The sequence below is a fragment of the Fusarium redolens genome (genome assembly GCF_020744475.1).
Source record: "Fusarium redolens strain MPI-CAGE-AT-0023 chromosome Unknown BKA55scaffold_23, whole genome shotgun sequence".
NCBI lineage: Eukaryota > Fungi > Ascomycota > Sordariomycetes > Hypocreales > Nectriaceae > Fusarium > Fusarium redolens.
The window spans coordinates 203,297-228,917 of NW_025763686.1; the positions used below are offsets into that span (position 1 = coordinate 203,297).

At 47.7% G+C, this 25,621-nt stretch overlaps 5 protein-coding genes across 5 annotated transcripts; 3 read left to right on the top strand and 2 right to left on the bottom strand.

Annotated features, from left to right (window-relative positions):
- Positions 1-568: 568 nt before the first annotated feature.
- BKA55DRAFT_207504 (uncharacterized protein) lies at positions 569-1,664 on the top strand. Its single transcript, XM_046185138.1, has one exon. It carries the CDS (start codon positions 981-983, stop codon positions 1,458-1,460), a length of 480 nt encoding a protein of 159 aa, XP_046042899.1. The 5' UTR covers positions 569-980; the 3' UTR covers positions 1,461-1,664.
- On the top strand, positions 628-975 carry BKA55DRAFT_696644 (uncharacterized protein; the record flags this gene model as incomplete). The annotated part of the gene is made up of 1 exon (XM_046200291.1): positions 628-975. One exon carries the CDS (start codon positions 628-630, stop codon positions 973-975), a length of 348 nt encoding a protein of 115 aa, XP_046042900.1.
- A 1-nt stretch (position 1,665) lies between the features above and the next one.
- BKA55DRAFT_207507 (uncharacterized protein) lies at positions 1,666-2,806 on the bottom strand. Its single transcript, XM_046185139.1, has 2 exons — positions 2,320-2,806; positions 1,666-2,265 (listed from the first exon to the last, which is right to left on the bottom strand). The coding sequence occupies exons 1-2, from the start codon at positions 2,532-2,534 to the stop codon at positions 1,743-1,745; spliced, it is 738 nt and encodes a 245-aa protein (XP_046042901.1). The 5' UTR covers positions 2,535-2,806; the 3' UTR covers positions 1,666-1,742.
- A 12,337-nt stretch (positions 2,807-15,143) lies between these two features.
- BKA55DRAFT_598894 (uncharacterized protein) lies at positions 15,144-17,761 on the bottom strand (the record flags this gene model as incomplete). Its single annotated transcript, XM_046196302.1, has 6 exons — positions 15,144-15,195; positions 15,294-16,176; positions 16,243-16,592; positions 16,651-17,153; positions 17,251-17,461; positions 17,529-17,761. 6 exons carry the CDS (start codon positions 17,759-17,761, stop codon positions 15,144-15,146), a joined length of 2,232 nt encoding a protein of 743 aa, XP_046042902.1.
- A 3,052-nt stretch (positions 17,762-20,813) lies between these two features.
- Positions 20,814-21,766, top strand: BKA55DRAFT_583413 (uncharacterized protein). Its single transcript, XM_046194210.1, has 2 exons — positions 20,814-20,934; positions 20,988-21,766. Exon 2 carries the CDS (start codon positions 21,301-21,303, stop codon positions 21,598-21,600), a length of 300 nt encoding a protein of 99 aa, XP_046042903.1. The 5' UTR covers positions 20,814-20,934; positions 20,988-21,300; the 3' UTR covers positions 21,601-21,766.
- The last annotated feature ends 3,855 nt before the right edge of the window (positions 21,767-25,621 follow it).

Genomic DNA, 25,621 nt, shown 5'->3' on the forward strand with positions numbered 1-25,621 from the left:
GGCCAATTTACACATTTTCGGGTAGAACCCGCGCAACAGATTATGCCACCTGTCCGATATCATTCTAAGTACTCACCATCTCTTAAGACTGCCTCGTATAAACCTCGGGGCGATCTGAAAAGAGATGTGCTTGCAGCTCGTCACCCTTTCGCCTCAGAGTCGAGGACATGCGTGGCTTGAGTTGTGGCTTAATGTGGCGCAGAAATCCTGATCAGGGCGCAAAAGGTGTGGTGAAGGCGTTGAGCACGGACCGTTTAGTGGCCTGAGTTTACGAAGGAGGGCGCGGAAGAAAGAACCTTTCGGAACAAGTTCCTCAAGGCACTGTAGTATGGTGGTACCGTATGTATGTAGCTTCTTTCTATCTATTATACAGGAGACCGGTCCCCTACGGGGTCCGCCTATGTCTTTTCGGAACGAGCTGAGAACTTGAGAAATAAGACGCCCGCCTTGCGGCTGCAGGGGTTGCTACCCGAGTTTAGGACACGGATTAAGGTTAATATTCGGCTCGCGTCCTCCACCTTAACCTTAATCACCCCCTCTCTTAGTGGCGTCGACGCGTTAAAGTGCACGCGTATTTTCCCATCGTGATCACTCTCCTATAAACATTGTTCTCTATACGGTACACATATGGCTCCACGAGCACGCACTGCCAGTCGGTTCATGCCTTCAGTCTCGGCTAAACGTAAGCGCGACGTCAAAGACAGCGGGAAAACTCAAGATTTCGATGAAGCAAATGATCCGCCCATTCGTCCTAAGAAGGCTGCCAGGACCGCTAGCTCCACCAAACCCAAAACCACAGTCCCCAGCGCCAGTAAGGATGCGGAAAAAATCTACGCTGACGCCCTCAAAGCCCTCGACAAGCGCGTCGACGAGCTGGACAAGAAAGTCAAGGTCATGAGTGGCAACAGTTCGGCGATCACAAGCGCCAATTATGCCACCTCCGCCCGCAAGCACAGGGCGCCATCAAGAAGTTAGTCGCCATGGACACCACACTGGCGTTCAATCTACTGCTCAGCATGGCTGATGCGTCACACACTGACCTCGACGCCACGTGGAAGATGTGCGGCACCCCGTGCGACAGCAGCATCCCGACATTCAAACTGCTGGATGAGGCACTTTTGCCGCTGATTGAGGCGCGGGAGAAACCTGCCTGCCTGGCAGATGGGTTGCCGGAGATCCCCAAGCGGTGGACGTTGAAGGATGCGGATGTGGGCGTGTTCAAGACTGGGAGGCCGAACAAGCAGCAACGCGGTCAGATGTACCGCCAGAAGCTGGCGTGGGAGAAGAATAGGCGACAGGCCAGAAGGGAGCGTAGGGAGAAGACAGAGGACTGGGTCAAGGTTACGTTGAGTGATTTGCTTGAGGAGAGAGATTATCTTAGTGCGTATGGTGTGAAGGGATATCTGCCAAAGAGCATTGCGAGGTTGGAGGAGCTGCTGAAGGAGGCCCGGACGGTTTGAATTTGGTATGCCTGCCACCTCTTTCGGGACGGAATTCGCGGCTCGGCCAAGGCAAACGATGAGATTGATTCTCTGGGCCCGCCTAGTACCATCGATGCGGGAGAAAACCATGGCCAGAAGAACAGTAAAACTAGGTACCTCATACGACTCTTCGGGAAATACCGGGTCGTTCAATGTAGCAATAGCGGAACAAGCTTGGGAAATTATCATTGATTCAATTAATGCTATCCAGAATACAGACCAAGAATGAGAGTAGAGGGATTGCGTGAGGATGGATCCTTCCTACCACGCCAGGCGCCCCTTCTTGTACACCATCTTCGTTTCTTCCAACTCCCAGTCTCCCCACTTCTTAACTTCATGCCGTTGAAGCAAAGTAACTGTCAGCCCTGGCCTTTCTTTGGTCAAAGAGCGCATAGCATTCATGAACAACTTGTTGCGTTCATCTTCACCAAGGATCAGCTTCTTCAACTTGGGAGCCCACTCCTGGTGCTCGCGCAATTGGTCAAGCGCCTGTCCAGAAAGTTTATCCCTACTACCACGAGAAGTGCCGGTAAGCTCCACCGAAGTTAGATTGGGGCAGTTCTCGAAGAAGCTGAGTAGACCGTCGTCAGTGACGCGACACGTAGCTTGGAGCTGAACTTTCTTCAAGTTGGGGCATGACTTTCCCAGACGGACAACCGCCTCGTTTGTCAGAGACTCTGCATTATTCCGTGCCCCATAACCCACGTCCTCATATTCAAATATAAATTGCACGATCTTTTCGCAAACTGGACTTCCCAAGGCTAAGATGTCGTCAATATGATCGCTTGAAAAAGGCGAGGTCAGCATAAATTACCTGGGCCATGGGAAGCTTACTTACTCGGTCAACAAAAACTCACTGCCGAAGACGATGTTTCGAGTGGACGTCCCGATGACTTGCTCATACTTGCCATCCCAGTCACGATCACTACTTCTAAAGTGGGCATCTTTCACACCTTTGGGATGGAGCGTCCTCTTTGGGCGATTATTAGTAGGAGCTTGAGCACCTGGGAATGCGTTGTTCTTGTTGTTCTTGACTTTTCGAATCGGCGGCATTGCGTATTATGGTGGCTGATACGTACTAGGTAGTTGTGTTTAGAGACTAAAAGTAAACCCGTCCGTGAAATAAGCCAGCAAACTGAAGGCGAAAACAAACAAAACAGCCGGATCTGCTTGTGTGAAGAGCGAAAAAGAATAGGTAGAGAAAAGGGCGCCATGTGCCAGACCAATAGAGGGCCAAACGGGAGAAATAAATAAACGTGTCCATCGTCGAAGAAACTAGCCTTGAGAGCCCAAGAGAGGCACGAGGGAAGGGTCAATGCACTGTTGTAGCTCTTTCTATCACAGCGGCAGTTTCCTGGAGCTGGCAACTGCGCAAAGTGTGGCCCATGCCGCTTCAGGATCGCAACCTCTGCACCCGTGGCATGGATGCCCACCCGGAGGATGTCCAGGCCGGTGGTACCCTGGCTGAAGAATGACAGACTGAGGCACGGCGCTGGGCCGTGCTGGTGTTGGAGAAGTGGCATGCATGATGATGTTACACAGGCAGCCACCTCAAGGGAAGATGTAACCCCATGATACCTTAATTGTCAGAACAGCGTTACAGATCTGTTGCAGGATCAGCAGGTCTAGTATCTTGGCCTTCCCCCCTCAGATACAAAGACAACGAGGGAGAACGAAGAACAAGGAGGACGAACACAAGGAACCTCATCAATACACTCAAGATCATCCCAATATCATCTTTCATCATCAGTGACCTAGTGAGGGCGCGCTGTCTGACAGCTGGTCGGATATCACATCTGGTGAGCAAAGAGGTCCAGCTGACGTAGGTAGGGCTACCCCGCAGACGATCAAAATGGGATAAAGACTCGAACTGATACGTGTGATGGCACCGTGGCGCCTGTTTCAAGACTCGAATTGATACGTGTGATGACATCGTAGCGCGGCTTATCCCGGCCGCCACGGTCAGACCTTAGCGAGCCGGGAGCCCCTGACTCACGTGACGCCACCGCAAAGCCATGGCGTTCACTGGATTTCATGAACCTTGGCAACCCTGGCGAGGCGTACAAATTGTGGCTCAACAGCGCGAAAGAATGGCGCATGGGTTGTGGTATAGAAGGGGGCTAATTACGGAGGCTGATTTGGTGGCGCGAGGTCTGTGGCTGATCGCACGAACCGTTTGGTGGCCCGAGTTTACGAAAGGAGGGCGCGGAAGAAAGAACCTTTTCGTTCCTCAAAGGCATAAAATACTCTGCCTCATTACGCCTCGACTACTAGTAGCGGCACTCACGCTCTAGTAAAAATTCTGACCTCTATAACCGCCATCTTTACCCCCCTACTACTTCCGTAAGCAGTCACCTATAAGCAATCACCTTTAAGCTTCCTCTACTAGTAGAATAGTCACGAAATTTCCATTTATGGAGATAATCAATAATCTCGTATGACTCAAGAGCTACTAGTAGCGAAGATTGACGATTATTGATATTCATTAAACTTCCGCTACCAGTAGACACAAGTTACATGATTACTTGCTTCCACTAGTAGCGTAGTCATGGTCATAAAATCTTGATTATACTGTGTTACTAGTAGAGGCCAGCTTACATGTAAGCTTGTGTCTACTAGTAGCGCAGTATGATCAAGATCCTGTAAGCCTTGTAATCCATACCGCTACTAGTAGCGGAAATGCCTTTGAGGAACGAAAAGGTTCTTTCTTCCTCGCCCTGCTTACCCGAGCACGGATCGCGGAGTGGTCCGTGCTAGCCAGCTTCACCACAATTTCTGCGCCACAATCACCTTCGCGCCACAGGAATCAAACAACAACAACCACCGAAAAAAAAAAAAAAACCTGGGGAAAAAACTGGGGCCCCAGCTGGATGTGTATCTCTTCTTTGAGTGGCACAAGGCAACAAAAGGTCACTTGACCCACTTGACCCCACGTACCAGAAGGCTACAAAGGCTTTATATGTAAAGGCAGCTATTAGAGCCTGTACTTCTTTGTAGCTTAGCTACTTCTATAAGAGTATAGCCTCTTTTTTTCCTGACTTTAACTGGCTATTAGCTTTTTATACTTATTCTTATTGGTTATTGGTCTTTTGTATACAAGCTGATCCTGTATTGGCTGAATTAATTCATCTAATTGGCCTGATATCCCTGTCTTGACCGTTTTGTTGCCTTCTGCCACTTAAAGAGATACAGGGTAATCGAGTCAGCAAGACATTGGTTTGTCCTACGACATTCTTAGTGACGTTTGCCGATTTTTTTTTCTTCCTTTTTTGCTAACCAAGGACCCGTTACTTGATACGTCTACTTGAACCTGGTCATGTGACACATAAAGAAAGAAAAAAAAAAACCAGCGATTGAGGACAAGAGCTGTGATTTTCATGCCGACACCAAATCATGGTCTTACAGGAGTCAATTCTTCGTGCATCATTTCCGCACTTTTCGCTCAGGGCATATGACAAATCCACCGCTTGGTCCATGGTTATGAACATGCTGGCTTTCGTTCTTCTTATATCTTATTTCCCACCGGTCGCTTCCTATTTTGACCTCCACGGCGTTGAATGAAAATGGACAGTCTCCCTTCCCTCCACGGTTACACTGCCAAACCATTCTCTTCTTCGCGACCGGGTCTCCTGTGATTCTTGAGAATTTTTGGAATGATCGACAGATACGAATACCGTAGCTTTGTGATCTGGCGAACTCAACGAGCTCTTGTCTCATTTCGTGAAAAGAAGAGTACGTGGTGCCCTCCGGTGGTAGCTTCATGAGTTGCCCTTCCCGTTCGGCTGGTGGTGCGAATGTATCTTGTCTCATTGGCTCGGACTCTGTGAAGTCTCCGTTTCTGTATTAGTCTGGTGCTTAGCTCTACTCCGCAAAACGCTTTGCGGTGACATGTCGAATGCTAACCTGCTACCAAGATTGAATCCCTCTCATGGCCCGCTAGTTCCTGTTGGAGCCGCAGGTCGACAGGCATATATGCACCGTCCCTGATTTCTTTCCCTGTACCATTCATGCCCCTGGTCGAAGAAGGATCTTTTGCGCGCTTGGGTGGCGAGTTGTCCGGACTGCTGCTGAAAGGGTTTCGTCTTTTTGCCAGGTCGACTTTTGCTTTCTGTGGAGAGGACGCCTTCCTCATCACAGTAGCGCCCTCGAGCGTCGCCTTCGATGTGAAGCTGAACTCATCTACGAGCACAACTAGGATATCTTGCCCAGGTTGAAGCTCCTCCTGTAACAGTGCCGGGTTCAGGACACCAACGATGCTGCCTCTTCCGTACATCCACTTCCCAGATGCGAATCCGCCCTCAGGCAAGCCCTTCATCCAATCGACCCGGCTTTTCCAGGGCTGTTGATCGTGTGGCATGTATGCTAGAATGTGAAACATCTGGCCGCCTCTGAATGTCGGGTCCTTGTCACGGGGTGGTACGAGATAGGTGCTGCATTGGATGAAGCCGCAGCATTTTAGCTGATTGTTACTCAACGATCCAGCCTTGAAACGGAACGCCGTGGTGTCGACAGGTCCGTGGAAGGTAGCGCGCGGTGCTATGGTCGGGAGGCAGTCATTGGCAAGCCTGAGAGGCCTTATCGAGATGCTAAAAAGATGTGTCGGTTAGTATTCTGACCTCTGACTTATGGGCCTGTGTCTCTGCTACATTGGTGCTTTCAAACAGGGCATCGACATACGCTTGAACACACATCTGTCCACGAACCTGGGCCAACTTGGCATATGAGTCTTCCCATCCTCCAATAATGGACTCCTCACCGTCCTCGACTCTACGGCGGAAATGTAGCTGATACGGATGGAGCTGGATGTCGAAGAAGAACCACTGGTTTTCCCACTCATCTGCTTGGGGGAAGGGGTACACGTGCATGGAGAGTGGCACGTCGATTCCATCGATCTCATCGAGCACCTCTCCGTGCTCCCCTGCTCCTCCGTCAAAGAAGCTCGCCTTGACGAATTGCAGCCGGACCGCACCGATCAGATTGTGCCCTCGGATAAGCTGCCGGTCGGTGGATGAAGCTATCTCTAAGCCTTCGAGGCTGGAGAAGAATTGCACTCCCAGGGGGCTTAGAGCTGGCTGCCCTGGCGCCGCTCCCGACAAACGGGCCCTTGATTGCCCGTTACTGGAACCTAGACCTTGAGGCATCAGGGATTGAATCTTGCATGGCACGCAACAGTGTTTTGATGAGAAAGTAGTCTGTCAGAATCATCTCTGGATCTTTCGTGAGATGAGCTCGACTTCTTATACGCAAATGGTCCCCACATTCCGACGGGAAAACAGTTCCGAACTTTGTCCAGGGTCTGCTCCAAAAACCTTCACCCCGCACAATTTTCTCTGGTCTCGAGCGATTCATGATGCCATCGCCCGTCAGCCCTTCTGTATATTGCTTTTTATTATCCCACTCACACCAACACTGTTGGCGCCAGCTGGACGCCGCTGACTACGAGATGCGGTCACCTGCCAAGCGTAACATCTTTGAGCGCAACCTCCATGCCGGTTATTGACGGTCTGAACGTCATGCGATATTTCTGTCGCATGGTTCGAGTGGTTGTAATCTTGAAGCGCCCCTCTGGCACCCTCTCCGAAGTTGCCACCTACGGAAAGCTTCAAAGCTTCTACTCCGTGGACCTAAACTACCGCTGCGCAGCGGGTTAGTCCCTTCCTTCAGGTCTCTGCTCCTCTCTCTCAAAGTCTATTGATGGGATGGCAAATGCCTTATTTCGCCCTCTCGACCTCTGCGTCGATTGAGGGTGGTGTTTCCTCTTTTTACATCCAAGGTCTCATCCTTTCTACATAATAGTCCGTGTTACTTTTACTCGGATCATGCCTCCACCAGGACGAACTCCCCTTCCGATAGAAGATGTCCGCCAAACTCTGGAGAGGCTAGATCGGCAGCACACTGATACAACGGCTCGCACCCGGCGGACCACCCGGCCGCAGCGGGTCATGGAGTCGGAGCTCCGAAACACGAAGCTCAGAATGCCCCTCGAGGAAATCATCCGTGTATCGGACGACCTGGACCGTAGACGCGCCGAACGTCGGACCGGTGGACCCGGACCCTATCGGCCCCACCAGGCTCGCAGGCGCAGTGAATGGGTCCATACGCGGGTTGCTACCGGACCGACGACTCCTGAGCCAGCCTCTCCTCTCCGGACACCGCCTTCCCTCAAGCGGCATAGCATACAGCAAGACGTACTTCCGGCCCCGACACCCTCGGACCGAGACCGAAGCCGCCGGAAGAGGCCGAAACTACTGCACGAGGTTACTCAACATCAGCAACTGTCTCTTGACACAATTCTTCAACACCGGGACTCCTGCTTTCGCGTGAAGGAAGACGTATCGCTAAGGAGATCCTGGTGTAAGGAAGTCCCGCTCGCCCTTCAAGTCGAGACTTCGAGATCGTTCCATACAGCTTTTGCAGACGAGAGGACACTGCCTATTTCCCATTGCACCTTCAGTTACAGAAAATGCGCGCTAGCCAACGTGACTACCATCCAGTGGAGGAGGGACTTGCCCTCCTCGCTCCTACGAGCCACAGTGGCTCTTCAAGAGTGCCAAAAGTGTCTGCCACTGACAGGTGACGCTCAGGTCGATGTTTGCCTCGAATGCCGCGGTAGCTTCGACCGTGGGAAGCTGCCAAAGGCATGCTCCGTCAACAACATGAATATAGGATGCGAGCATCGTTATCCCAAAGAACTCGACGGCCTCTCTCCTCTCGAGGAGAGGCTGATCGCTCTCCAGGCCCCCTTTGGCTATATCACGAAGTTCACTGTTGATAACAAGACGCCGTCGAGTGCGAGTTACAGGAAGCACATCAAGGGCCACATTGTCGTGTTTCCGAATAACGTAGACGACTTGGTCACCACAGTGCTGCCTCACCCGCTTCTTCGGACGATCGAGAACATCCATGTCTCTTGGAGTGGTGCCAAGAGACCCAATCAGGCGGAAGTGGGGTCCCTTCTTCAGGTGCGAAAGTCTCGGGTGACTGCTGCTCTCTTGTGGCTACAGAAGAACAATCCCCTCTATAGGGGTATCGAGATTAACCTGGATGAGATACATGGCTGGCAGTATGCCGAGGGCTCGGCCGTTCCCGCCGTTCTCATGGAGCGCATGCGAAGAGAGGAACCCTCAGCCGTGGAAAAGACACACACAGACCCCATCGTCCCAAATGTTGATCGCGGATTAGAGGGGACCGGTTTCGCTAGCATTAAAGAGCTTCTCGCCTCCATGCAACCAGATGCCAGCGACGATGCCTCACCACCGGGCGACAGCGAGTTGGTGGAACAGTCCCACCAATCGCCTGAGGATCTACTTACATCTGCCCCTGACCCAGGGAGTGTTGACCACGGCGATGATACCCTGTGCGAGACCTCGGCGTCCGGCATGTTTCCTCTAGACGGACCTGCTACATTCGCTGAGGCTGACAAGCTGTCCTTCTTAGCTGAGGCTTTGCGGACGAGTCCGGGCGGACACGATGATGACGCCGAACCCGTCGGTATGATGGTCCATACGGCGGGTGACCAGCCATTCATCCGGGTCGAGCGTGGCGCGGATTTCGCTGACAGCCTACACGAGGATTTCTTCCCGCGAACCTTTCCGAAACTTTTCCCCTGGGGCAGGGGCGGCCCGAAGGGCCCCAGTCTGCCAGACGGCGATCCACGTGGCGCCTTGGGCTCCGCACAGAGTGGCACCAACCATTCGCTCAACTACTGGACCAAGTACGTGTTGCAGCGACACGGGGGCCGGTTTGCCGTCCACCCAATCTTTTGTTTCTTGGTCTTCAATATCCTCCTGCGATCCACGAACCGAAGAATCAGCATGGTCCGTCTGGTAAAGGGCTCCTTCGACAGACTGGATCGGGTCTGTAGACGCCTGACGATGGACCGCTTGAAAATAGCACAGGAGGAAATGCAGGACACCAAGACCACGACCGATCCGGATATCTTGTTCTTGCTCCACGAACTGTCCATATTTGGCCACGCGCAGCCGCTCTCCAACGAAACCCGGCTCTTGATGCGGAGGAAGATACAGTCATTGAACATCTGGACAGGTATACCTGCCATCTGGATTACTGTCAATCCCAATGATATCAACAATCCGGTCAAGTTGAAACTCTCCATTCACAGACTTCATGATCGCGATGCAGCCAAGGAGCTTCTGATTGATCTCCGTGGGAGATATGATAGAATTTCTCTTAGCATTATGGATCCGGTCAGCGCTGCCATCTTCTTCCATCGAGAGGTCTCCTTGTTCTTTGAGAAATATGTCAAGACAGGCCAGGAATCAGTTTACGGGAAGATTAGCCATTACTACGCAACAGTTGAGACGAACGACCGAGGTAGTCTCCATCTGCATGGTCTACTCTGGTTGGAGGGTAATATGGAGTTGCCTTCCTTGATCGACGATATGACGAAAAATGAGGAGGGAGAATACCGTGCTCAAGTGGTTCGCTATCTGGACTCTGTATTTAACGAATGTCTGGATGAGGAAGCTGGAAGGGCCGTCCGCAAGGAGAGAAAGCCAATCGACCCGATTGACGAGATCATGAACAACACTGTGACTCTCTCAGGGGCTTTCGACAACGAGTCCAACTTCATTGCCTACTGTTGCCAGGTGCACTCGCATACGTACACCTGTATCAAGTATTCTCTGAAAGCACTCGCTATAGAGGGCGCAGGTCAACACAGAACGACGGCTTGTCGGTTCAAAGCCCCTTGGAAGCTCGTCGAGAACACCGGGTTCACGGAGGACGGTCTGCTCAGCATGAGGCGGAACCATGCGCTCGTCAACCGGTACAACAAAGCAATGGCGGTCGGCCTCCGCCACAATCATGACCTCTCTATGATCTTGACTAAGACGAAGGGATTGGCCATGGTATTCTACATCACAAATTATGCCACCAAATTAGACACGCCCATGTGGAAACGCCTCGTCTTTGCATCTGATGTTCTTCGGCAGCTCCGTGAATCCGCGTCGCTGAGGGGGCCAAGTCTTTCCGAGCAAGATGCCCAGCGTCAGGACGTGGTGAATGAGAGCCGCCAGTTTTTGATGAGGGCAGCGAACCGAATTTTCTCTGAGAGGCAGCTTTCGGCCGTAGAGGTCTGCTACTTTCTGCTCGGCTATCAAACAGACTTTACTAACGTACCAAACTGGTCCTACATCAACCTGACAGCACTTTACTGGACCATCTTCCGACGCTGGCCACACCTCCGTCGCCAGGCTTGTACGCAAATCGACGCCGAAGAGCCATCGGAAACAGCGCAGTTTCGGCAAAACGGCCGGACCTTGCTGTACCTGGACGCCTATGCTTATCGCGGCCCAGTTCTGAGAGATACGTGCCTCTACGACTATATGTCCACGATCATCGTGGAGCGCCGTCGTGGTCGAGATGAGGATGAAGTCCATATTGCGCTACAGGGGCCCCCGGAATGTCACGAATGGATTCAAAAGCTTCGTCAGCCCGCCGGATACGCAGTGCCAGTCTTTCAAGGGTTCATCAGCGACGATCACATGGACGACCACCCAGTGTACTTCAAACGGTATCTTTCCCTGCCTGGTTCACTCGCCCCCGAAGCTGCCCTGATAGTCTGTGTAGGAATTCGGTTCTCCATCTAGCCTTGTTCGTACCATGGGAGAAATTCCTCTCCGAAACCCACCCCGATATCACAGGCATATGGCAAAGTTTCGCAGCTAACCTGTGTCCTCGCTTGGGATCCCACGTCGCGAATATCTCTCTCCTCAGAAAGTCGGCTGAGGATGCTCGTAAGGATGCTCGGCTCTGGGCCAACCGGTCGGAAGGCGATGACACGGTAGACGTAGAATTCCCCCTGGGTGAAAGCAACTGTGATGATGAGCCGACCATGGAAGAGCCGACCATGGCAGAGCATTACCAAAACTATACGGCCCTCTTCCGCACTCTCCAAAATGCTGTACGCAATTCCGACGCAACAAAGGACTCTCCGGTCTTGCAAGGTCTGATCCGAGACCTTGACCGGGAGAACCCGATAGAAGAGCGCCGCCCTTTTATCCAACGTCACGACGATTTCTATCAGCAAATTCGCCATCGTCAACACAGCGTCTTAAGCCAATGCTCCGTCCCTTCTGCCGATGACGTTCAGGCTGCGGCGAAGGCCCAGGATCTGCTGCATCTACAGATGCTCAACGAGATGGAGGGTGTTGTGCAAGGTGGCACAACCTCCATTGGGAACGCTGACATTGACGATCTGCTTGTTCGACAATGCGATGCAGACATTCCCATTCCGAGACATTTGGAAACCTCGCAGGCACAGAATCCTCGAATGCTTGTTGAACTGGGTCCCGTCGGAGGTTTCACGGAGCTGGGACTTCAGGCCGCCTCCGCGTATACACTCAACGGTTTGCAGAGTATGGCGCTACAGCTTATTTGTCGGTTCTTGGACAAGTACGTCGACCATCCAGACTCTGCCGGTCAGAACCTTCAATACGTTGGTGGCCCAGGCGGTACTGGGAAGTCCAGGATCGTCGATGCTTTGCGGAACGTATTTGTGGCTAGAGGCCAGCTGCATCAACTCCAGGTGACCGGCACGTCCGGCAGTGCGGCTGCTCAGATCGGCGGGACGACATTTCATTCGGCTTGTGGACTGGATATTCACCATTCTAACGACAGAAGAGAGCCTCCAGTCTTCTCGGAAGCGAAGAAATGGAGGTGGAAGCAGAAGTTGGTACTTGTGATTGACGAAGTCAGCATGCTCGGGGGGTCCACTTTATTCCAGGCCAACTGTCGCCTCCAGGCCCTCCGTGACTGCCCCGATAAGCCGTTTGGCGGTATTCCCGTCGTCCTCCTGATGGGTGATTTCTATCAGTTCGCCCCTGTGCTTGAGAAAAGTCTCCTGGTGGACCAGATGATGAATCCGACTTACACGACCTCTTCGGGACAGGCGGCCATTGCTCACCATCGTGGTCATAACCTGTGGCTGATGTTCAAGACCGTCATCCTTCTCGAGGAGCAAGTCCGCGCCCGGGACGATCCACAGCTGGGCGCTCTCTTGGAAAGAGTACGGGCCGGAACCCAGACTAGGGAGGACTTTGACCTGCTCAACACCAGGCTCGTGGACCGGTCCCAGATCACCTTCAAGGCTGGCTTGCGTGCCATAACACCGCTCAACCGTAACAGATGGGCTCTCAATATGGAAGCCCTGGTAGATTGGGCCCGCTTTCACGCAAAGCATATCTCCATCTTCATCTCGACACACACCTGGCGCAGCCGGACCTTTTTACAGCAGGAGCTAGCCCAGACCATCGAGCAAGGCGACAGCTCCAGCTGTAAGATCCCAGGAGTATTCTTCTACGCCCAGGGCATGCCTGTTGTTGTCAACAAAAATACCTATACCGGCCTGAGAGTTGTGAACGGGGCCGAGTTTACGGCCGTGGACCTCATCCCCGACCCAAAGTTCCCAGGCCATTATCTCGCTGACGATGTTACCATACACTTCGGTCCGCCACTAGGCATATTGTTGGAGTCACAAGAGACAAAAGATATAACCATCCCGACACTCCCAGCGGGTACCTTACTCATCCGGCCCATCACGCATGTACTCGATCCAGCCAACTCCTGCTACAAGTTCCTATCCGGGAAATGCACCCGACGCGGACTGCCTGTGGTCCCTGCCTTCGTACTGACCGACTATAAGGCCCAAGGGAAAACGTTTGCCGATGCTCTTTTAGAGCTCCGAGGAAATCGCGTGACAAATGGTCAGCCCTCGAAGTGCGACTTCACTAGTCTCTATGTACAACTTTCTAGGTGCAAGACACTACAGGGCATCAAACTGCTAAATATCGTACGGCCTCAGGACTTCCTCGGCAACAAGCCAGACCAGGTCATCGTTGACGCCATGAAGAGACTTGCGGATCTAGCGGTAGAAACAAGACGATCGTTTGAAAGCCAGCAATCCTTCACGTAGAACAGCGCGCGAGATATACTTATACCAGCACATACGAGGAACCTATGTCACATACGGCGACTGTACCGCTCGCCAGTCATCCGGGTCATTCTCGCCTCCAGTTCCCCGCCGTAATTTCTTCTGCTCTTTGCAGTAGTCTTTCCACCACTCCTCAAATGCTTGTCTACGATACATATGCGTCGGTGCACCTTCTCCATCTCCGAAGAGATCCAAGATGTGATCACAATACATCCATACACCCTCCAGATGCTGTGGTCGCAACGTCTTCTGATCCTTTCGCGCCACCAGCACCGTGCCGATGTGGGACTGCCAGCTCGGAGGCGCGAACCCGGATTCGGAGTCAATATGGAGATATGTGATGACCTGATTATCCAGATCGGCCCGGTCTGCAGATTGACTGCCGACCCGATGAAAGACTAATGGAACATCGATGAGTCGCGGGATAGGAGGCACGAAGTTCGAGAAGATGGGGTGATCCGCCTTGACCGATGTCACTGACCAAGGTGTGAATCTGGCTCTCTCACCATCGCAACGGACAGTGATGGCTTGGATGGATCCCGGAGTGCTGCCTGTGACTGGATCTGCTGTAGCCGGCGCACCTGATTGCAGTGCTGCTGGAGGGGGGGTTTCTCTTTCTGAATCTGTGTCCAGGTTGTCCCATTTTGAGTAATCAATGGTCATGGTGAACAACTTTATACTTCAATGCAATTCGTAATGTAATTCGATGATATTCAATGATACTCTTGAAGAACACGTAGATGGATAGATGGGCAGATGAGATAGAAATGGTAGAGAAACGCAAGCATGAAATAGCAATGCTGTCGAAAGCGGGGTCGGAGCCGTAAGCGCCTTTGCGCCGCGTCTAGGACTCAGCTCGTTCCTCAACGGCATTGGCGGAACCCGGAGGGGGCCGGTCTCCTGTGTGATTAAGATCAGTAATCAGTCAATCTTCGCTACTAGTAGCTCTTGAATCATACGAGATTATTGATTACTCGTAAGCATTACTCTGTGACCTCCGTCAGCTGTCATCTTTGGCATGGATGACTCAAGAGCTACTAATAGCGAATATACGCCTGGTATTGATAACGCCCCTTGTTTCATTACGCTTCCGCTACTAGTAGCCTTACGCTCAGACACAACACGGACGCGGTGACGGAGGACGGCTGAACGACGATCAGGGGTATAGGCTTGTAACTGTACCGTCTGCCCTAGGGACGATCGAGACATCTTTGGCGTAATATGGGTGCAGCAAATGCGCAGAGTCAGTCTGGGGAGCATCTGGATGCCATTCCCTCGTTGCCTGGTGCCATTACGGCAACTGGGCTTAGAAATGCGAATGCTCAGCCACAGGGCGATAAGATAACGATAAGACGTAAGCGGGTCTATTTATAGCTAGTATCTGAGATCTTCATTCGGCAGTGGAAGTGGAAGATGCTCAGTCACTGGTGCCAGCAGGCAACAGGGTGGTTTAAATGAGTGGGGGGTAAGGCGGGGGTTGGAGATCTAGTCTTGTGTTTGCGTAAGTTGTTACAGCGTCTATTTCCCCATCGTCATTACCCGTGTCAAATAATAAGTTTAGTTTTACAGTAGCTGGTGGCCATAGCGTAGGTCAACGTCGTCGATTTGAAGCATGACCAGACGTTGGATGACACCCAGTGAGTTTTCTTATATTGTATATTAACGACTGGTCTATGTCTACTCTCTATTATACTAGTAGGCCCTGTTTCCTAACCATTTGGCGGCGCTTTTCCTTTCGCTGTCGCCTCTGTTGCACTTGCTCTGACGACCGCAGAGCAACACCATGGACTTTCTGAACATGGTTCCGGAAGTGATTTATATGTTGAAATTTGAGGTCTCGACACTTGGGATGCTCGCACCGTATCTTCTCACCGCTCCGCTCAGCTTGCTCGCGTTTGGTCAGATGCTGATCATCGAAATGGTCGTTCATGACAGTCGGGCGGCAGTATGTAAAGGTACGCTCTTCACGAGAGAGTCGCTCATCACCGATACAATCGGGGCATTGCGCAGCATGCAGGAGCAGAGGGAACCGATCGGGGCTGGGCAACGTTTCGTGTTCTATTTCGAGAGGCTCGGTCTTTATGGACGGATAGGCATTGACCCTCTCTTGAATACGATCGCGCTTGATCGTCTCTCTTTTGTCGCAGAGAGCCACCATGAGACTGACGGTTTCAATCTTGAGCCGGAAAATCTGATCTTCAGTCAAGTCGTCCGGCTGGTGGCAGAAAATCTCTGCTAATCTGGCGCGTTCGGGGATGGTGACATTGATGATAGGTTCTGTGAACTCTGCCTCCTCTTCTCCCCGGGCTTGTCTTTCAATGTCCCAGGTGGGACGGTTATAGAAGTAATGCTCACGGTATTGCTTAACCACTTGCCTGTCACGCTGCGCACCCTTCTTGCGGATTTCTTGGGTAAGCTGCCGGATCTTCTCTTCGTGTATGTGACCATCAATCCGATAGTTGCCCTGCTTGAGTTCGGCGCGATCCTCTTCGAGCTTGACAATCTCCGGATCGGGCGGGAGACTTGCCCACACCTCTTCGGGGACCATGTCGGCGGTAGCTCGAGGATCGCGCGTGAGACTCACGTGGGCGAACAGCCGGAATAGCTGGCTCTGCTTCTCTTCCTCCAGAAATGCATTTTGGAGGTCGAAGTTGGCGATCTCGTTGAGATAGGCGTGGTGAAATGTCGCGAATTGAGGGTCATGACGCATCATCTGGTCACGCACCGAATCTGGCGCGTCTCCTGGAGGAAAAAGTCAGGTCAATAGCGTTCTGAAAATGTTAACGGTGACAGCATAGCGGAACGTACCGTTGGCAGCATTGCTGGCACCTCTCCGGGCAAACCTAGGTGTCCATCGTCTCTCGTGTCCTGAGTTGAGACTCTGGTCACCGATGTCGTCTCGGAGCTTGGAATAAAGCATGGCCTCGTCCTCGGAGAGGCTCGCCCCACGATACCGACGGAAGACTGGGATCTTCAACTTGGACGCCTTCCAGCGGAGGGGCGTGCAGACCATGTAGGATGGCGGTCTCGATCCAAATATTGCTGAGGCAGTTGTCAAGCTCGGCGCATCGAAGGCGTCGTCATGCAGGGCAAGGGCGAGGATCGTGGAAACAGCACAGAAGAGGAGCTTCCTGGTGGGAGTGAAGAAGAAGATGGTCCTACAAAAGACTGTCAGCACGCGCAACCGGATGCATCATATCACAAGGAACCACCTACGGCCTAGGCTTGTTATCGGCACCTTTGTGATGTATGAACTTGATGGCCATGGCCGGGATGCACCGTCCGGTCACGGGGTGCCGCACGATCATCATCAGTATGTCTTCGTAACAGAGGGCCTTAGGACGCCCGCGTCCCATGGTCTCCTGCGTGAGAAGGCCCTCAACTAGATTGGCTTTCTCATCGGAAGACAGCTCAGGATCTGCACCGTTTTCCGCGGAAGACGAGTGGCTAGTCTTATGGCCAAAGAGTTCTTCCAGAGAGTTGTCTTTTGGCTTCTTCCGCTCGCCATCCACCAGCTCGGCAGGTCGTGCTCCGGTATAGCACAAGAGCTGGTAGCAGCCGGCTAGACTGATGCGATGCCGTTCACCGGGGAAGGTCGAGGTGTCGAAGGCGATGTTGAACGTCAGAATGACACGCAGGTTGTCCACGTTGAGCACCGGCTTGCCATCGATGTTCGGTGGGCGATGGCTAAATCGAGGGATGCAAACGCGACGATAATACTGGCTGTGTATTAGCATAACGAACAAGTCGGTTAGATCGGGCAGCCAGCTGGTGATTAATGCCAATATGCGCCCGAACCGACAAGCCCCAACACACCTTGTACACCTCCTTGGAGTGGTTCCTGTCCATGTACCGTCCGTTGACAGTCGTGTAGAGCTGCTGGAATTGTCGAATATACTCCTCGACGCTGCCCCATGATGTGATGTTATATCGTTCGCACATGTAGAGGACGAAGTCCTGCGTCGTTTCGCGTTTGAGATTTTGGATCGTTGCTTTCCAGTCGCCAACTTCTAGATCGGTGCAGTACCTGAAGTAAGGGGAGTCAGCAAATACAGCAATTGCGAAGAGGGTTTCAACAAGATAGCTCTGCGTACCGCAGCCATTTTCTAAAAATGCCGCTGACATTGATCTCGGTTTCACCGGAGTACTTGGGCTTGATGAAGAGAACGTCGGTCAACTGCGCCCGGTGCGCAGCGTGCTCTTCAATCGAGAGCGTCGGCTTTTGCTTCGCCGCTCGCCTCTCGGCCTCCTGAACAGCAAAGCTTTGAAGAAAGGCGGCGTTGTTCTTGTGTAGACCGCCTGCGGCCGCAGATCGCGGTGCGGTCATCGTGTTGGTGGACAATCTGGTCGAGAGGGTAGACAGACCACAATCAGCGATGAACCGTCTCGAGCGAACGTGGATGGGGGAGTAGAGGGCGTCGAAGGCAGAGGCAACGCTGCCACTTATACACTGAAGAAGCCATGTCAGTTCAGGTACGGCTATTCTGGGCGACAAGGGATGGGTCCATTGTGGACGACGACAAACAGAAAGCAGATGCGTTGGGTGTCGAAATTAGAACGCCCTTTATGGTGATGAAGGCAGCAGGGACCGAAACTGGGACCCTGGGTGGGTAAGCCATGACAGCCCCACCATGTCAGCCTGGGCGTGGGCGGGCCGGCCAAGTATATAATACCTGCCCCGCGACCTCTGGTCGTTGGACTCCCCGCACTGCTGGCGCCGCCTAAAATGGCGACACTTTCCGCCCGATTTGGCGGTCCCAGCAGCGCTTTCTCGGTTTAAGGAGTAAAAATAATTAAGAAAACATAACTAAAGAATAGAAAATAAGAATATCTAATAAAATAAAAAGACTACTTAAAAAGTAAAAATACTTAAAAACTATTAAAATACCTTACTAATGCCTAATAACTCTTAAAGAACTTTTATTAATAAGCTTAAAAGGAATATTACTTAAAACTAAGTTCTAATTAATTAAGTTTATAATACTTAAGGATTAAGCCTTAGAAATAATTATAAATTTCTTTTAAATCTTACTTAACTTCTCTTAAGATTATATTCCTTATATAAATAGCTTATTACCTTTTTGCCTTAATAAATACTTCTATTTATAAATATGCTTTAACTTTGCTATAATAGCCTCTAGAACTGCTTTAGTTTCCTCCTCTTCCTTTTCTAACTTAATATAAACTTTTATATTTTTCTTAACTATTAAGGAATTAAAAAGAAAAGAAATAAATAAGATAAGAACTTATAATAAAAAGTAATACTTAAATTATTATATATTACTTTAGCCTTAGTATAGTTTTAGTATTAATAAGACTAGTTACCTTTAACTTAATAAAAAAGACTATTTTAGAAATAATAAGAATATAATATTATTTTATTACTAAATCTAATAATATACTTAGAAAGTTTAATTACTTTTAGTATTTTAAGATATAATTTACTTTTAGAAATATAACCTAATATTTTATTAATATTTAAATAAAAATAAGATTAAGTTTAGACTTATAACTAATAAATAAATAAAAGGATAAATATATAAGTCTTAAGGATAAGACTTAATAGAGGGGAGAGATTATATTATAACCCTAGTAGTTATATTATATAAACCCTATTATTTTTCTCTAATTATAAGAATAAACCTATCCCCCTTAAATTAAACTAATCTTTTAAATAGTTTAGTTTATAAATAAAATAAGGACTAATAACTCTTATTTAATAATTTACCTAAATTAATATATAAATATTACTAATTTATAAAGAACTAACTTTATTTTATTATTAGTCCTTATTATAACCTTAAATATATAAATTATATTTATTAATACTTTTATAAATTCTAGCTTATTAGCTATTAATAAAACTTCTTTATATTAATTAAGCCTAATATATATTAAATTTACTATTAAGAGATATAATACTTTAATAATGCTTAGCATTACGCCCTATACAATCTGCTAATAATAAACCTAGTATAGCTTAGTTTATCTATAGTTAAGAACTAACTATTATAATATAATTATAGAAGTAATTATTATAAGGGGAGCTATATAGATAATAATAATAATAATATAGCAATATCCTTAATAGTATATATTATTATAGGAGTTTTTAAATTAAGGATAAAGGATATTACTTAATTAATTTATAGGGCTGTATTTCTTATAGGCTTATTATTTTAATCTTATAGTTCTTTTAAAGTATTATATAGGTATAAGGTAGTTTTTTAAGGATAAAGTATACTTATTTATACTAGAGTTAAGTTAAAAGAAAATGTTAATTATATAAGTAGAAGTATAAGAGATAAAAATAGAAATAAAACTAAAGATAAAGATAAAGTAAGGGATAATAGTAATAGGGAAAGCGTTATTGGGATTAGGTGTAATTATACTTCTAGTAACTAGGGTTATATTATTAGCGTTATTTACCTAGTAGATGCCTAACTAATATAAATATTATTAGGCATAACTGCTTTATTGCCTTTAATATTTAGATGCTGCTTAAGCCTTTGCTTTTATATGCGTTCTTAAGTATATGCTTGCTTTTCTTTAATTAAGAGTGCCTAATAACCTATCTTCTAAAAATATAATAAAGTGTTTTCTTATAGGCGGGTTTCTAAGCCTTAAATACTAGTAGCCTCTTAAGTTTAAAATTAATTTTATTTTATTACTTCTTATTAAAAATGTTAAGCTAGATTGTAATATAGTAGCCCTTTTTACTTTAATTTTTCCCCTATATAGTTTAAAACATCTACTTATAAATTAACTATTTATTCTTTTTTTTTAACTACTTATTAAAATCTAAGAAATTATCTATAAAAATAAAACTTTTAGGATTTTATTTTAGGATTTTTATTAAATAAGAATGATTTTAAAATATAAAGGAAATAAAGAGGTACTTTCTCTAAGAATAAGAGTTATATCTATTTAGATTAGCCTAGATTAATATTTTATTATATTCTTTAGGTTTTCCCCTTATCTTATTATATCTTATTATTTACCATTTATTGAGCAGGGATCGCTCGCTAGGTGGAGACTGTTCGTTTTATTCACGGTCTAATTAGCTAAGCCTTTCCAAACATAACAAAAACCGACAACCTAAACCCATTATTTATCCCTACTTGCACAACTGATCTAACCCCAAGTACTGGGATCTGGGAATTTTCGGCAAATCAACGACTCGGCCCAACTTCAAACAATATTACTCCAAAATGACAGCTGGGTCACCCAATTTATTACACGATTTGAGTCAAATCGCCTGTGAATAATTCCTAGGTGTTACCATTTCGGTTGTAATCTTAAAGTATCCCTGCTTGCACGTGAGGCCCCAGCACCTGTTCAACAGTATATGCCGCTTGAAGAGATAAGCCACTCAGTAAGTCGAGCCCATTCTAAACAGCCTCAACTTCGTATTAAGGTGTTTATGGTATTATGCGCCCCAGCCTCAAACTTAATCGTGCATGGTGGGGCTTTCAATCTAACTACTTAAAGTTAGTTAAGGTGAATCTAAGATTTTATCCCAGACATTTGTATCAGTAGCTAACAAATATTAGTAACGGGCTTGAGGCAAAGATCTCCATCCTGTCCAACTTCTTTCTCTCCCTACCTCCCATGCAATCATACAAAGCACAAATAACACGAACATAGACGCATAAACCCACACAAACACACCAAAAAAGAAAAGAAAAGTAAAGAAAACCTATTCTTCCTTCTCTCGCTCCGACATATAAAGATACTCTCTCACGGCATTCCGCATTTACACTCTCCCTCGCACCCATTCAAGCCCACGTGCTCTAACACATCAAGAGACGTTTCCGGTCATACGCTCACACATCCTCTTGCTCACGCACCACCTACATCACCAATATGTTGTACTCCGGATGGTTTAGCCTGTCTACGCTATTGACTGCGCATCTGGTGTCAGGTGATATACCGCCACAGTGCTATGACTGCGTCGTCTTTACACCTGATCCGCCTTACGCAGCATCACTATATCTGAGTGGTTGCTCCACAGATGACTGTCCAGGACTAGCTGAAAAAGCGCAGAAGAAAACAGGAGGTTCCTGTATTTCTTTCTTAAATATCTTCGGTTGCAATGTACAATGTTCTTATAATGCTCTACCGGACCAAAACAGTATCAACCAAGTTAGGAGAAAGTACTGCTAAGACTATGGATATGGACAGAGAGGGCCTGAAAACGGAGGAATCGCTGCTATGAACGCTTAATGAAAATTAGTAAAACTATTAGGAACTCTTTTATATCTAATTTCAGATTAATGGCGCTAATGGGACTATAATTAGGAGGATAATAAATATCAATGAAACTCAAGTGCCGGCTAAAGAATATGATTACAGTCTATGAAAATTTCAAGTTATTATCTCCTGTGAGGTCATAAGCCTCCAACGCGCAGCCCGCCCCACTCTATCCCTGTTATTACGGCAGTACAAGCGGGGTACCAATAGCTTCAATTTCCAACCTATCTACCTCAAACGGAGCTCATTCCTCTCATTAATCAGCATACAGACGTGATTCGCCGGGGTTGTTGGTCGCAGTTGTCAATGTCTCGTAACGTAATGGGAATAAACCGGAAATACACAAGCACTTGAGAAGTGGATAGGGGTATTAGCCCTTATTGTGTTAAGGTTTAATGAGGACGACGTAATGCTCCATGCGGATTAACTGTTCCGCGATCCGGTGCTATCTTATGTCAGCTATGCGCGCCTAATTTGGAAAGGCTTTGTATGAGATAATTGAATTCATTCCAATGGGCCAAAGCAGGATTAGATTTTAATCACTATACAGGCGTTCATTAGCTCTGGAGCGCACTACAGGGATACCGTCCATATTAAACAAATATCTGATTGGGTACAAGTGGGCAAGGGGTAAAAGTACGACTCTGATAAACAACTACCCTATAGCCACTATATCTTAATTTCCATAACCGATTTAAAGCCCATCAGGTGATTAAAAGCTATTATCTAAATAAAATAAAATTTTCTATATTCTTAGATATCCCTATGTCTATGTTTTAGTGTGTAAATAAATGTCATGGCGTGATTATGCTTTGGAAGGGGTTTCCGGATTGATTGTATATAAGTGTCAAAACCTATCTCTTTGACCGGCACAAGGCTACAACAAGTAACTCACCCCGCTTTTTTGCAGGTACCTGCAGGGTACGTAAAGTTCCCGTCAGACAGCTTCTTCTTTTAACACCACCAAAATCATTAAAATCCTTATATAAATTGACCTTAACGAGTCTCAATTAAAACAATGAGCTCCCAAGAGATACATATACTAGATAATCATAGCTTTAATAGCCCGCCTTTTACGGTAGCTGCTAATGACCCCACCGGCGCACCTAATATTCCGCCCGAAGAGGGCCGCAGTAATGATTTTCAACCTTTCAATCTAGAATATCGTGATTTTCAGATCAACCCTCTGCCCCAGCAACCACTTAAATTATTCCAGCTTTTCGTGCCTATTTCCCTTGTACAGTCATAGGTCGGATATACCAACAACTAGGCTTTTTTTTGTGCTAATAACAGCATTATTAATAGCTAGAATACCCCCCTTTCCGACCACTCCCGATTACACGCTTAGGAAGGCATCTCCACTACAACGGCTTATATATAGCTTAGTATCCTTATTTACCTAGGAATTCATAGGGAAATATCCTTTAAGGACCATTAGAAGGCCCCTAGCCTAGGAGATCAGCGCCCCCTTCATCCATTTACAAAGTTCATGCCATTACAGAAGTTCGAGCTAATTACACGGTATTTCCGCACTTTTAATTACACCAATCTCGATATAAGCGATAAGAGGGATCTTCTAAAGACCTTCCAAGCGGCTAAAGAGTGGTCTGAGCACATACAAAGGGTATCTATCAAGCTCTATCTTCCAGGGACTAATCTGACTGTAGATAAGTGTATGGTGCCGTTTACAGGCAGATCAAAAGAGATAACGCTTATTAAGGGAAAGCCCACGCCAGTAGGGTTTAAAATCTGGGTTATTGCACAACAGGGCTACTTTCTGCAGTGGCTTTGGCATATAAAGGCATTACCAGTTACGGCTATAACGGTCAAGCTAGAGGCACCGACGCCATACGGCAAGAAGGGATACCTACGGACCGAGATCCCTCTTAGCAATACACAGAGCGTCGTGGTTCACCTACTGCAAAGGCTAACAACGGCGACATATCATGTCTTTACAGATAACCTCTTCTCATCACCGCAACTCTTCCGCCTCCTTCGGCAGCTTGGTCACGGGGCCACAGGCACAGCATGCCCTAATTGCGGCATCACTACCGTAATGAAGCAGATAAAAGAGACCAGGAAGCTTCCTGATGGCAAGCCTTTGTTATTTAATAAGGTATATTTGATCCCGACGAAGGATAAACAGGTATAGATAACTTTACCTGTATTTCCCTTACTAATCTATCTCTTTTCCTTCCCTCTAGGTCCTTTAAATCGCTTGGAAAGATAGCTCTATAGTGCTCTTCCTTTTAACTATACACAGCGCAACCCCTCTTAACCGCACACCAAAAGAGAGGAAGTTGCTCGCCAAAAGAGGCACAAAGGCAGAGGCACAACGCCTGAAGGAGGTCTTCAATGGAGATCAGGCTAGGATAATCCCTATTCCTTCTGTTGCCGCTCAGTATAACGATAAAATGAATCATATGGATCGCGGCAATCAGATAAGATCCTATACCTCATATCAGCATCGTTTCCGGCGCGGTCCTTGGCAGGCGTTGCTTTGGTCTTTCCTCCTTAACGTTGCACTTGCGAATAGCTTCATTTTACAGAAGAAGACCCGGCAGCCTCATTGGAAGCCCTATAGCACGCTTCGAGACTGGAAAGAGGCTATTTACAACGCCATTTTCAACAAGTACGGCACTGATAGCGGCATAAGGAAGAGATGCCGTACAGGGAAGGAAGAAGACAGCGAGGATCTTGAAGCACGGCAAATTCACCTACAAAGAGATATCAATCATGTCAGAAGGGGCAAAAATTCGGCCTGCCTAGCTTGCAAAGGCTGCCGGCAAGGGCAGCCTCGACCCTTTAAAAAAAGGAAGGAAAAAGGAGGCTATCTCAAGCCCATTTCAGGAAATCAGCGAATTCGGAGGACCCGATACGGTTGCAAAGTATGTGATGTAGCGATATGTAACAATGCTGACTGTTGGTACTTCTATCACACGCTAATTTAGGTGTGGTTGAAGGTACCGATCGTCACGGTCATTTTGATTGGCGCCCGCCCCATGTCGTGACCTATCTGTAGCCTTGTGCCGGTCAAAGAGATAACCTAAAACTCAATATTGATAACTAATCGTTATTCCATTTATCTGTAATCACAGCTAACACTATAATCTACAGTATATTGTAATTTTCAACTGACAATAGATCTCATTTAGCAAAGCTGGCGAACTTGAGAAGCTCCTAATTAATATCTGCAATAATATGCCTGACGGCAAAGCACGGGGGCGTTTCACATCCAGTCGCACAAACCTCGTGACGATATGGGATAGTTTATTAACGCTAGCCAAATTGGTGAATCGTTACGCTCTCTAGAAACTGTACTAATCTATAAGAGGAAATCGTCAAGGTCGAACGGTGATGGCATTATTTCTTGAGTTTAACAAGTAGCTACAACAGGAATATAGATCTAATCATTAAAATCTTTTTTTATCTTCATACTTTCCAATGCTAAGCTTCTAGAAAGAGTTATATAAAATAAGGAATCTTGGTTGTGGTCTTGAAAACCTAAGTGCTGATTCCCTCCTTGAGTGTTTAAGTAGATATTATTTGATTTTTTGCTTTATGTTTATGTATGACCACTTCTGTTGTGACTCCTTAGAATCCTAGGGCCCATATCATAGCAGAGTTTTATTAAGTCGCAGGTCTCACGCAGGTCTCACATGCAGCCAAGCAAATGTGGAATCATCGCTCATACAGGGTGTTAATGCAATACTCATCAGACCACTTTAGGTAAATTAGACGAGGTATTTTCCCACCAGACTAACACGATAGTTACCTCTTGGCATAAATCTGACAAGTATTCTTCTAACGCGCAGTCTGGAACCTCAAAACACGACGTATTTCTACCTATCAACAATCCTGGTTAGTGCTGACTGTTCAAAAAAACCGCATGATATCTTGACAGTTTTCCTCTCCTCACAAAACAATACCACGT

What these genes read in the sequence shown, in the direction of transcription:
- BKA55DRAFT_207507 (XM_046185139.1), bottom strand. Translation starts at nt 2,534, where the DNA reads ATGCCGCCGATTCGAAAAGTCAAGAACAACAAGAACAACGCATTCCCA. An exon ending in AGTGAGTTTTTGTTGACCGA is followed by an intron (nt 2,266 to 2,319) that starts GTAAGTAAGCTT and finishes GCCTTTTTCAAG; the next exon opens with CGATCATATTGACGACATCT.
- BKA55DRAFT_583413 (XM_046194210.1), top strand. Translation starts at nt 21,301, where the DNA reads ATGTTGTACTCCGGATGGTTTAGCCTGTCTACGCTATTGACTGCGCAT.
- BKA55DRAFT_207504 (XM_046185138.1), top strand. Translation starts at nt 981, where the DNA reads ATGGACACCACACTGGCGTTCAATCTACTGCTCAGCATGGCTGATGCG.